Genomic DNA, 13,394 nt, shown 5'->3' on the forward strand with positions numbered 1-13,394 from the left:
CACATCTCACACTATTTCATCCAATCACAGCTGTCACATGTCTCTCTCTCTTCAGTTGTTTACATACGGTTCTCGCTCAGGGAGCATGTGATTCTGATTTAGTGTAGTGGAACCTATGAGAGGCTGGTGAAGCGGAAGGGAGACAACTCACGTACACCATTTTTGTCTACAATAATAGAGATTAGTTGTAATTTTGAAATATTCATACTGGTACATGTTAATACTGCATGCTGATATCAATTTCAGAATGTATGCCATTATATAATATTAACTCCCAAACTTGTATATAATGTGAAGCTATCAACAACTTGCCTGAAGCCAGTGGCGAGTAATAACCAAGTCCCGACTCAGAAAGGTTTATGGGCTCAGGCTCAATTGATGATTGTCAGACCAACAAAACAGAATGACTTCAGTAACCTATGCTTTTCGTAAGAGGCGACTAACGGGATCGGGTGGTCAGGCTCGCTGACTTTGTTTTCATGTCATCGGTTCCCAATTGCGCATATCGATGCTCATGCTGTTGATCCCTGGATTGTTTGGTCCAGACTCGATTTTTACAGACTGCCGCCATATAGCTGGAATATTGCTGAGTGTGCGTAAAACTAAACCCACTAACTCACTCAGCTTTGTCAAGGACTGTGCCCCTTTCTACAAAGTTATAACACTAATGCAGTCACAACTCACATGTTTAACCAAGACTTATGACAGTGGTACTGTCATGACTGCTTGTGTAACTGTGCACTGGACATGTCAGAGTGTAGGTGTGTAATTTTCAGGGCATTGATAACAGCAGAGAAGGGACTGCTCCTGTTTAGGCAAGCACTTGCCAACACCTAATTTTTATTGGTGGTTGAATAAGAAAGATCAGCTGAATGAAGAATGATAAGGGTGCACTGTTCCTCCTTCTAGGTGCATCACATTGGATGGAACCAGGTGCAGGGCTGGGCTGGAAAGGGTGGATCTCTTCTGGGGACAAAGAAGTAAGTCCAGTGAACTTTGAGTTGGATTCCAGGGTTGAAAGGGGCGGTGGGGTAGCCTAGTGGTTAAAGCGTTCGCTCATCACGCCGAATACCCAGGTTTTATTCCACAAATGGGTACGATGAGTGAAGCCCATTCCTGGTGTCCTCCACCGTAATGTTGCTGGAATATTGCTAAAAGGGGTGTAAAACTCACTCATTCACTCACTCACTCACTCAAGGGTTGAAATGAACATGAACATCCTATGCTTTTAACTGTCCTCTGTAATGGATCAGTTTCTGAAGGCTGGGATCATTGCTGTTTCATTGCAGTGTTTGGCTGTTTTAAGACATCATTTACAGACTGATGTGGTTTAACTGGAATAATACTGCCTGTGGCTTAAACTTTATTCACTCACTCACAATAGTGATGCATTGAGCATCAGCCCAGCACAATTCCACGGCCCCATCATTCCATAGCACATTAAAAGGTGGTACTTGTTGTTACCGAGCATGCTCTCTGCCTTAACAGAATAAACAAAAATAGCAATCTCCTCACTGTTCAAGTGCACAGTCTTGGACGCAATATACAACCCCTTTTCAACTCACTGCGGCATCTGCTGTTTGGAGCTGTATTAGAGAATAATTTCCGCCAACTGCTTCTTTCATACTCATGATCTGAAGAATGTTATTTTTTATCAGCCTTGCTCAAAACCATAAACGATGGTGTGATATCATTGCTGACTATGTCACTCAGTTACCTTTTTGTTCCAGACAAACTACTATAGAAGTCGGCCTTGGAAGAATAGCAGAGAAACTTCATGAACACAAAATCGTTGGGTTGTGTATTATTGGAGGCTTTGAGGTACTAATGAAGAAATAATGTCTTGTAACATCTGATGTACCAAAGGGACCAAGTTTAGAATAGGTCCACAGCACTTAATTGCTTGTCCAAGAGGCGACTAATTTGTTTCAGGTAGTGATGTGGGTGATTGTGTGCCATCATACCAATGGTAGGGGCCGTTGATATTTTCACTTGTGATATATTAATGTATTATTGACTATGGTGGAAGACAACAAACAAACAAACAATAATCAGACAATGGAAGAGATGACTGCAGTCACCTGCAAGGACATAATTATATCTTAATGATTTTAAGGAAATCTAGTTTTCATATGTTTGCATACATTTAAGCCTTGTAGAAGTATACCACCCAAGAACTTGGACTATGTTAAGGATTGATAGAAGCAGCAACTGTTTGTGTTTTGATTCTTCTGAACTTTGCGACCCATGAAGGTCTAAGTTAGAATGAACCTTCAGTAACCCATGCTTGTCGTAAGAGGAGACTAACGGGATCAGGTGGTCAGGCTCGCTGGCTTGGTTGACACATGTCATCGGTTCCCAATTATTGCACAGGTCAATGCTCATGCTGTTTGATCACTGGATTGTCTGGTCAAGACTGGATTAATTACAGACCGGTTTCTGAGTGCGGCGTAAAACTAAGCTCACTCACTCACTCACTCTTAACTTTGCTTAAGAAAATCTAATCAATGTATTATGACCTTAATCTACTTACCTGGGTTTTTGGGGTTAATTCCTGTTAGATATATGAAAGTCTGTTGTGTGCTGCAGTACTTGAGTGCTGCATAGACAACAGTATAAAAATCAATACCATCGCATCATAATATGACGAAGAAGTTGTCATGCTTAACGTACCTAAATACTGCCTGAACCTGTACTGCAGTGTGTAAGAACTGTGTTTGGTTTCAGGCCTATCACAGTGCCCTACAGATAGCAGAGGCCAGACCTCAGTACCCAGCTATGTGCATCCCCATCGTTGTCATCCCCTGCACCATCAGCAACAACGTGCCCGGCACCGACTTCAGTCTTGGGGCCGACACTGCCCTAAATGAAATCACTGATGTAAGTGTTCAATGTTTTCAACTTATTTCAGAAACTTAAATTTCGGAAACTAAAATTGATGTTTATGTATGGTAGCATATAGTTCCAAGTTATTTTGTGGTGGACAAGCCCCTTAAACCTGCTGTTGTTTTAGTGTGGTAGTTAAAAATAAAGTCTGAGAAACTAATAAAACTTTTACTAAGGACGGATCTTGTATACAATCCTTATTAAACAGCAAAAGGTATCTGTATTCAAGCTTCAACAGCTGTTACCTTCACTTGATGAAGGGGCAAGAAGTAGCCCAGAAACGTCGTGTTGTAAATATTGAAAAAGTTGTAAATCCATACCATACGTTGTTGTGTTTCCTCCCAACTTATAAATGCCCATCAAGCATCTGAGCTGTTACCTTAACTAACCAGGTCCTGTTCGTTGTCAGATCTGTGATAGAATCAAGCAATCTGCTACTGGCACCAAGAGGCGTGTGTTTATTGTTGAGACGATGGGTGGCTACTGTGGTTACCTAGCAACCATGAGTGGTCTGGCAGGTGGAGCAGATGCTGCTTATATATATGAAGAAAAGTTTTCTATCACTGATTTGAGGGTAAGGAACATTTGCACTGTTGACACAGTTATAATCAATGCAGCTTTAAATTATGGGGACATTGTCCAAATAATGATGAAAGGACAACATGGATTGACAAACAATTCTTGTTGCATTAATCCGTACACACCATAATAGTTTACTTTTATTAAAAGTGAAAATGAAAGTAATTTATTTTACATAATATGTCTCAGCTTGATCCCAGAGGCATGTTATGTACTAAAAAGTCCAATCAGCCAGCTATTGGTACTGGAAACAATGTTTTGCGTGTGTTTATTTAGCTGTTGTTACTTGTACTGCATGACAAGGATACTGTAAACATGCAGTGGGATAAGAATGTATGAGACTGGCTCAAGGCTTTTGGTTGAAGGACTAATAATCCCTTGTATTACTGGCAACAATTTTGAAACACAATTATGATTGATCAGAGCATCTAGACTACATGCATTTCCCATTTTGTGTTTTATGATGTTGCTATGGGGAATGACCAATTTAGGCAATAAATGTCATATACAATAATTAATGAAAGTGACAGTGATACAGGGTGGCTGACAAGACAAGTGATAACGATTAAGAATTCAGATTAAATAATTACCATTAATCATATTTCTTGACTACATAGTTTTGGGACTTTTTTAAATATTTGGACAATGGCTGTCCTGAATTACTCACTATAACAATGTAATCACTGTGCACTACCTGTGGAGGGTAAGAAGTTTAGGTATTTGGGGATATGCTCTGAGATGTAGGATCTTTTTGAACCAATGGGTATGAATGTCTGTAGGTACTAAATGTGGTTCAATATATTTGCAGAATGACGTAAACCATCTTAAAGATAAAATTCTAAATGCTGGTGTCCAAAGAGGCCTCATCCTCAGGTATGTATTCATCCACTTACGATAGTAATTTCTTGTGTGAATTAGTGTAAAATATGTATCTGGTCAGATATCCCCTATTTAATGTACAATAGTTGTGCAGTTGTGACCACAACTCAGTTTAAAGAATAGGCTATCTAATGCTTGTTTGGAGAACTAACGAAGGAGAATCTAGGCTCAGTGACGTAACTGCTTGTGAGTCACTTCGACCACTTTGCAGGATCATTGCTCATGCTTCTTATCAGCTTTGCCTGCTTTGCCTGTATGTTCACAGGTACTGTTAGGTTTCATTCTCGGATTATACATGGGAGTTACCATTTGCAGCACTATCACATTTGTCATATTTTACAATGTAATTGGACATTTTAATTGTAGAAATGAGAATGCCAACAATAACTACACAACTGAGTTTATACACAACCTGTTTGCGGAGGAAGGCAAGGGCGTGTTCACCTGCCGCACCAACGTGCTGGGCCACATGCAACAGGGAGGCATGCCCAGTCCCTTCGACAGGAACTACGGCACCAAGATGGCTGCCAAGGCTGTAGACTGGCTCATCAACAAGGTGGAAAGCTCGGTGCAGGATGACGGTAAGTGTCAAAGAGATGAGATTCCTTGCAGCAATTGCTGGGCTGAAGCTCTCAAGGATCTCCACTAGTCAGTCATATTCACAACAGTCAAGTAGGATGGTCAAGTGGCCTTGTGCTTAAAGTGTTTGTCACATCGAGGCCTATGTTCGTTTCCTCACTGTGATAGGCTGGGTGGAAAGGAAGACAACAGGTCAGGTAGAACTGAGATAGTTATCTTGGGTTGTATGGTTCTGAATAAGGATGCGTACCCACAGGAATACCCTGGCCTGTTGCTAGTCACATGATATATCAAGGACAATAAAAGGAAATGATTAAGTCATTATTGTGCATGAATAACATAATTTGATTACAGTTATAATAATGGAACTCCCAAGCAATATGACTGTGTGAACCTGTTGCCTTGATATGCCTCTGAGGTTGAAGGAAGGCTGTTTCATCCCCAGGTCGTGTTGTGTCGAAAACTCCGGATGGTGCTGTCCTGCTAGGGATGACCAGGAGGTTCCTCACCTTCTCCCCAGTACAGGAGCTCTCCAGTGAAACCAACTTTGAGTAAGTATGCAAGCACAACTGACATCCAGGGAGACTGACGGGACCAGGAGGATGTTTCACGTAATGGAAGATGTATTTGTGGAGAGATCATGACATACTTTGGGAAGGGGCGGATATGTTGTGTTCTTTCACATCTGTAATCTGCTGTTGCATAGAAGGAACTGAATTTGTAATGGAGATTCTTTTGGAATACTTGATATTGATTAGACAATCAGAGAGTACTAAATCATGCTGTTGATCACTGGATTGTCTGGTCCAGACTCCATTATTTACAGACCGCTGCCATATAGCTGGAATATTGCGGAGTGTGGCGTAAAACTAAACTCACTCACTAAATCACAGGAACACAGTGCCAGCAGCTGAACTTGGCATGTGTAAGATGACATGTATGTCCAACCATGTAGCCATTCCTAAAATGATTGCTCAGTATGCCATGTTCAGCTGAAACGTCATCAACACTGATCTGTGGGAATTTTATGGCAGGAGATTGATCATCACCTACAAAGAGGTTCCAATAGCAGTGTCTATCTAACAGTTTCATTAGTTAGAGCCAAAGAAGGACAATGGACCAATAAGTTAAAATATTTTTACTTGCAGTAAGAGAATCCCCAAAGAAGAATGGTGGATGAAAGTACGGCCATTGCTTAGGATTTTGTCAAAGCACTCTGTGGGCAGCTTTGAGACGGAGGCTGTCCTGGCACAGGTTGACGAGGTGGCCAAAATATGAGCTTGTGCCATGTAATAACAGTCTTAGGATTATTAGACGTTCCAGTTCCATTCAATCCATACCAACAAGTGCTGCCTGCTTGACTTGCCTGTTGAGCTCTCTGCCACTTTGGTTTCAATGTCTCAGTTGATTCCAACAGACCCTGTTATCATGACTAAAAGATGAAGGGATATTTACTCAGAGGATGGGTAATGGCACCTGTTTTGTTTTTGTTGTAGAATCTTGCCGTACAGTTTTACATTTGTACCAAAGAAAGGTAGCTAGGACAATTTTGTTGTGTCTAACGTGACTTATTTTTCAAATTATGGTTAGTCAGACTACAAAGGAACAGATATACCATAGACATTGGAGGCGCTAATGTATGTAATGGTATAATCCACCAGCCAAGTTTGAAGGATGTATTTTTGAGACTATGTTTGTTTCAAATACATTGGGAGAGGCAAAAGACATGCTACAAATGTAATGTTCAGATTTAAACTAATGTTTTGGTACCGAATTGGAAATTACATCTAGTAAAACAAAACTCTGAAGGAGCCATCTTTGATAGAACAAGACGTAAAAGATGTCTAGTACAACAGATTGAAATATGAAAATAATGGACACTGAACCAAAAACTAATACCAAAGTACCTGACTCTGAATATGTATTATGAGGAGCAGTATGTTTTGTATCCCACCAAGATTCATTAATGTTACTACTCTCTACCATGTGTTATAGTATATGCGTAGGAGTGGTCTCCCTTTGTGTGAGGAGTCAGGATGAAGCCCATTTGTTGAATCCTTGACCTGTAGGTGGCCCCACTATGTTAGGCACTCTGCTGAGTTGCATCCCTTGGGTATGACAGAAACCTTTCAATGTGGGTAAGAATCCCAGGTTCCCTCTTCTGTTACACCACTTCTGGCTTAGCTGCCACATTAGGTTGACGAGCTGTGATATAACTGGAATACTATTGAAAGCAGCATTAATCCCAACATACTTGCTCACTTAATATATTTAATTCATGAAACTCTTTCAGTTCACCACATGAATACAGTGTGTTAGCTCTACAGTGTGTTAAGACTGTTCTTAATTTCCAATGCTGTTCTGTTATTTGACCTTTAAAAGAAGCGGCAGTAAACTTGATGCATTTTCGTCCACCATTTTGTATAAGGTTGTATTTTGGAATTAAATAAGACGACAGGAGGCTCCTCCAGCTGAGTGTTTGTGTCCACCATAATGTTTTACATGCAATCAAGTTAAGTTTACCTTCTGAGATTCCGCGTTGTTGGTGCAGTACCATGGATACCATGCATTTACAGAACTCGAACTGTCAGTTATACATATATATCATTGAGTGTTTGATTTAAGGACTATATACCAGTTGCCGTGGTAACTTGCAGTTTCCTTTATGGTATTGTTTTGTTGTAGTTAATTATTTGAGTGTGTCAGTTCTTCCAGGGGTATGGATATTAGTCCAGTATTTTTTGGTTTTATATTCTTCATGGCCTCTGAATGCAGAGGAAAATGAGAGGCATGGCATACATGCAATATATACTGCTCCACTTTTGATAGTAATATTTATGTCTCTCCATATTACACCAAACTGATTCCTCATAATATGTCAAGTGTATATTTAAGTGGAGTGACATATTTAACGATCCCTGTCTAAAGTTGAATAGTATACAACTCATCATAAGCCAGGTGATAGCGTCAGCCTATTTTAATAGGCAATAGCTGCGTTCCGATCAAAGATCGCAACCTATTTTGATAGGCATTAGCTGCATTCAGAACAAAGATCGCGGGAACAGTAGTCTGCATGCATTTTGTGGTTCAGCATGAATGATCATTTAAATTAGATGCCAACTTATTGTTAAAAAAATTAAATTAAAAGAGAAATGTGATCGGACACCAAGTTCTATGTTGGTATAATTAAGTTGACATTATTTTTAAAATTATAAGATTTTAGAGGCTTTTTTTAATTTATGTGATAAGAATCACAGAAAATATTTATAATGTGCTGCTGTCAAGACCACTCCCTGGTTTGTTTCTAGAGATAGCAGCATCAACCTGGCTCTATATCTGCTGAATATGCCTTATTATTTATTTTAGGTTTATGTTGTGCTAGTTGAATATCCATGTTCTTCACATGCTCTGACGTGACTTTGATATACATATTGAAAATTGTGTAAATGTTTGCAGTTATGTACTAATATATCTCAGTTAATCTGTCTCTTCCTTATTACTTAGTTTATAAGGACATATACTACTCAAAGCACTTGAGGAACTGAGGTAGCTCTCGGCTTACAGCATCCACTTGTCACACTTAACACCTGACCATTACTACAGCAATGATCAGAATCAAAATCTGAGTTCTTGTTACTGCGAATTATATAACAATGACCGGTCACATCAGATCAATCTTTCACAATCGCTGACCTATGAATGAAACAACTAACAAGATGTTGATATCAGTCAGAAAACAAATAGCACAAAACTGGCCACTTCCAGACTACCCTTTTACAATATATACTGTCAAAGATCTTGTCACATTTGAAAAGGGAACAAAAGAATATTCTGAAAGAGATGGTCACAATGGGATGGATGACTGTACTTCCCAAGGCTTATGCAAAGCTGCCTCTGTTTAAACGTTTATCTTATTGATGGGACAGATTGATGATGCTTTTGAAGGAATCCGTCATGAAGCCTGCGACTGTCTGGTTGATCTTTCAGATGTTGCATGAACAGAAAACACGTTCCAGCAGCCTCTTTCCTGATTTAGTGAGTGATACTCGGGAAAGATTTCCTTACATGCCCCCCGCTCATTTTTGTTATGAGCAAATACTATGGTTTAGTCTATAGTTTATAGTTAACAATTAGGTGGGGGGTACGTAAGGAACTCTTACTGATACTTGTATTGGTGAAAGGTCGTTCTGACATCACCTGTAATGCAGTAGCAAGGACTAAGATCTTACTTCAATGACTAGTGACAGCTAATCAGTATTGACGCCATGAAAACTTACTGGCAACAGTGATTGTTCACTTACGCAACATTGCAATCTCTCAATCAGCATAATCCATGCCTAGTTTTCTCTTTACAATTATATATTAATGTAAATGTAATCAGTGTGAACTATTTTATATGCTTGTACATTTCATTTAGTTCAATAATTAAATTTAATTTCTAATCCCTTTTTTTCCATCTAAAGGTTTCTCCACGTACCCTAGTCCATGCTCACTGTTAGTCCATCACAGAACAGACACAGGTTCATCTACATGCCAGTGTACTTTCTGTATTTTACATGTGTTGCTGATCCTCAGCTAAATTAAATAAAAATGTGACATACATGACAGTTTGTGTTTAATTGGGACTTCATATAACCTGCAGTTATTTTGGGTAGTTAAATTAGACAGTAATTTCTGGTGAGGTGAAAGTGGGTTTAACGTCGTGCTTGAGAATATTTCGCGCATATGACGACGTGCATGCGTGTGTATGTGTATGTGCGGCTGCTTGTACTAGCCCAGACTGAAGCTGGTTTTATAGTGCTAGCCCACTGAGATACCATGCCGCAGTGAAGCATGAATACCCCACTCAGACACATTATACTGACTCCGAGTCGACCAGTCTTTGTTGTACCCATTAATACCGAGCGCCAGGCAGGGACCAACAAGTACCATATTTTAACGTCTTTTGGTATGATGCGGTCGGCGATCTAACCCGCGACCTTCCGCTCTCCGGGCGGACACTCTAACCACGACACCACGGGAGGCGGTCTTCTGGTGAGGTGGGGAGTGAATGTAGGCTCAGTTCAAAGAACAAAGGGCAGAGTAAATCTAACGCCGATTGTTCTCGCAACTGTTAGGTTTTATCCTTATGTAATACTGTCACAAATCTTTTACTTAGCTTAATATGCTTTAGTTCCACAAATAGGAAATCTGAACATAAAGAGATACACAAGTGACAGATTACATTTTTCACTCAAGGCTCAAGCCACTGGACGCTGTGTAAATCACAATGTACATGGAGCTTGAGTGTCCTAGTTGTATGACGTGTATTGTCAAAATGACAAGTGCTTGTTGGACCAGTGCCTTTAGCTCTGACTGGACAATTTTCTTGGGTATCACAAGTGGTCCAGTGGTGATAGACACCACAATTCTCCATGCATGGTTGTTTACCTCAGATTGGCCAAGATCTGCTTACTGTTTGTTCCAATTCCACATTCACCCAAATCTCGATCTTTTGTCGTAGTCATATACAGTCAACTATGGTTATTACTTGACTTGTTATACCAGTAGTTCATTGTAAGCATTTCGACTGAAATATACAGCAGGTGGTCAAGGCCAAAAACCAGTTCATTATTAACGTAGTTTACTGTATCGGCTCATGGGTTTCACCAAAAGAGCAAGTGCAACCGTTAGATCCTCCCTCAATCAATAAGAGGAAATGTTCTTTAACTGGATCAAAGCAGGAATCCACTCATCATTTTATAATCAGTAATCACAAAAGCTTCCAGGTTAGAAGAGTTCCCCACCAACCTATGGTAGTTGTGAGGGGCAACAAAGGTCTGATAGTTACAAGACCCTGATGGCATGGAATGCTGCTCATATTCATCACTAGATTTCTGTTCCAGGCTTGATTATTCACAGACCACTGTCATATAATATACACCTTGAATTTGTTGAGAGCTGTGTCAAACAACAGCCGTTATTCTATTCACCTGAAACTCACAACAGTATAACAAAAACTCACTGATACATAACTGTTTAATTCACATACAGTTTGGCATTGCTTCAGATAACTGACAAGATCATTCTCCTTCATGCAGCCTTTGCCTGGCACATCAACCTGGCACACAGCTGACTTCTAACCTCATGATGGTAAACTGACAAAACAATTTAATGACATTTACTTGCATTAGATTCCTACACAGCGAATGATTCCACTGTTTGCATTTTACTATATAGCAGATTTTCAACCAAGGACGTGTGGATATCTAAATATAAGCTATAATAAATTGAGGAAGATAGAACGTTACAAGGTGAAATACCATTAGATGAACTGTTGAAAGACATGTCCGAGAAATAAGTTTAAACACTGTCCAGAGGACCCACACAGAACTTTAACTAGTCCTGCCAGGTTGACATGTACTTAAGTCAAAGTACTGAGAACTAGTATTTCAACAATCAGATATCAGAGTACTAACCACTGACAACTTCCAACACTGGAATTTTAGTTGTCAGCACACTTTTGTTTTCTCAGGCTGTCAGACTAGCTTGTAATTTTAGTTGTCAGGACACTTTTGTTTTCTCAGGCTGTCAGACTAGCTTGTACTTGACACTGCTGTCATTGTGGGTTGCCAGTCTGAGAGTTGTAGTACTGTTGAGCCCTAAATGTTTTCTTAAAGTATTCAGTCTGGCTGGTGATTCAGAAGTTAGCATTAACCAGAATGACATGTATTAAATCAACAATTTGGCCAGTCAATATTTTTTCTTGTTTACTTGACCGGACTGGATTTCATTGGAAGTATCATTTAAAAATACAACTATTTTATCTTCAGGAAAATTCTATGAACACAATATGTTATTTAAACAAACAAAAACAAACAGGCAATAATCATGGTAGCACACATTTAACTGTAGTGAACAAGGTGAATTCCATACATCTTGAAATGACTAATTTTGAAACAACTTCAGAAACAGGTTTCCTCTGGAGCAACGGGGGCCGTTTCCATGGAGGAAAACTGGAGAATCTGGATTTGGCTTTGTGCATTTATACAAAGATATGTCTGCACACTTTCATCCATCGAGAAAAATGTTTTATGGATCAGTGAATGAAATAATCATGATCTTCAAACCATGACCTCTCTGTTGATGTCATGTTTCATGAAATGAAATAAACAAGCTTTCATTTAGTACAGACAAGATCAATAAGACTACAAAAATGTCAACCTTCAGTTATCAAAGGTATTTTTGAGATCTCAGTTATCAAAGGCATTTTTGAGATCAGAAAAAATATTCAAATATTCAAGTCCCACCCAGTTGAACGCCTTGTAGATATGCCTTGAACACAGCAGAGCATGCACTGTTGACAGAGACCTGTCCCAGCAACAGGTTTGTGCTGCTCTCTCTCTGATACTGAGTGTGATGTTGCAGTCTAGGTCATTACAAGATAAACAGGAAATACAGGATCTTACGTCTGACAATAACAGACATGAATCATGTCTAAACTGGAGTAAATACACTTTGTCAGCTCATCCCTACTGACCCATCCATGCCTGTAACAGTGCATAAATCCAGCCAGACATCAGGGCTGGTAACTTCAAAATGTTACCAGCCCCAAATGGATTTAACCAGACCAAATATGGTGAATTTCTCAGATGTATGGAACATCTAAAAAGTTTTACCAGACCATTGGTTTGGCTAGCTGTAAATTAGACCATTCGTCAGAAATCTAGACTGTCTCAGGGGGTCGGACGGGCCTTATTTCATACACTGCCAGTAACAATCTAACATTCACGTTTTCATACATCTCAATGCATTACACTAGTAGTTTTACTGTTCTTCGTCAACAGGTCTTTTAATGTCCTACTTTATTGATCTATAATATAATTATATACTGTTCTCGTCACGATATGGCTGAAATATTGCCGATGTGACGATAAATATTAACTCACTCACTCACTCACTCACTCAATGCATTATGTATTACACTGAATATTTCCTGTACATATGTCTCAAACATTTGACAGCAGCATGATGGAGATGTGGGACCCTGTCTGTACTGACTACACAACATACGGGATGTCCACTCCATCTGTTCCTCATCTTCATATTCAGGTATGTAATTCTGGCCAAACTTGGTGAAAGTCACATACCGTATTTGCTGTAGTGAGCACCCTAGACACATGGAAACTCTACACAAGGGACCTGCTTATTTATACATACATACATGTATATTTGTCATCAGAGATTGGCTGGTAAAGAACACCACTTAAATGTCCTTGAATCTATGAATAAGTGAGTATGGTTTACACCGATTTAGCAATATTCCAGCAAAATCACAGTAAAGGACACCAGAAATAGGTTTCACACACTGTACCCATGGGGAATCAAACCCCTGGTCTTCAGTGTGATGAGTAAACACTCTCACCACTAGGATAACAGACCCCCACTTTAAACTGTAAACCTTTCTCGATAATAGTTACTACTGAATTATA

General features: G+C 39.5%; 1 protein-coding gene across 1 annotated transcript in view; it reads left to right on the top strand.

Annotated features, from left to right (window-relative positions):
- Positions 1 to 9,525, top strand: part of LOC124286333 (ATP-dependent 6-phosphofructokinase-like) — a 40,221-nt gene extending 30,696 nt beyond the window's left edge. Inside the window, 8 exon segments of the mRNA XM_046722701.1 lie at positions 910 to 980; positions 1,731 to 1,821; positions 2,728 to 2,880; positions 3,296 to 3,460; positions 4,274 to 4,338; positions 4,711 to 4,925; positions 5,369 to 5,474; positions 6,072 to 9,525. Coding sequence (XP_046578657.1) covers positions 910 to 980; positions 1,731 to 1,821; positions 2,728 to 2,880; positions 3,296 to 3,460; positions 4,274 to 4,338; positions 4,711 to 4,925; positions 5,369 to 5,474; positions 6,072 to 6,201 — 996 coding nt within the window. The 3' untranslated portion in view covers positions 6,202 to 9,525.
- Positions 9,526 to 13,394: the final 3,869 nt, after the last annotated feature.

The sequence above is a fragment of the Haliotis rubra genome, unplaced genomic scaffold (genome assembly GCF_003918875.1).
Source record: "Haliotis rubra isolate DU_JTF1 unplaced genomic scaffold, ASM391887v1 Scf38, whole genome shotgun sequence".
NCBI lineage: Eukaryota > Metazoa > Mollusca > Gastropoda > Lepetellida > Haliotidae > Haliotis > Haliotis rubra.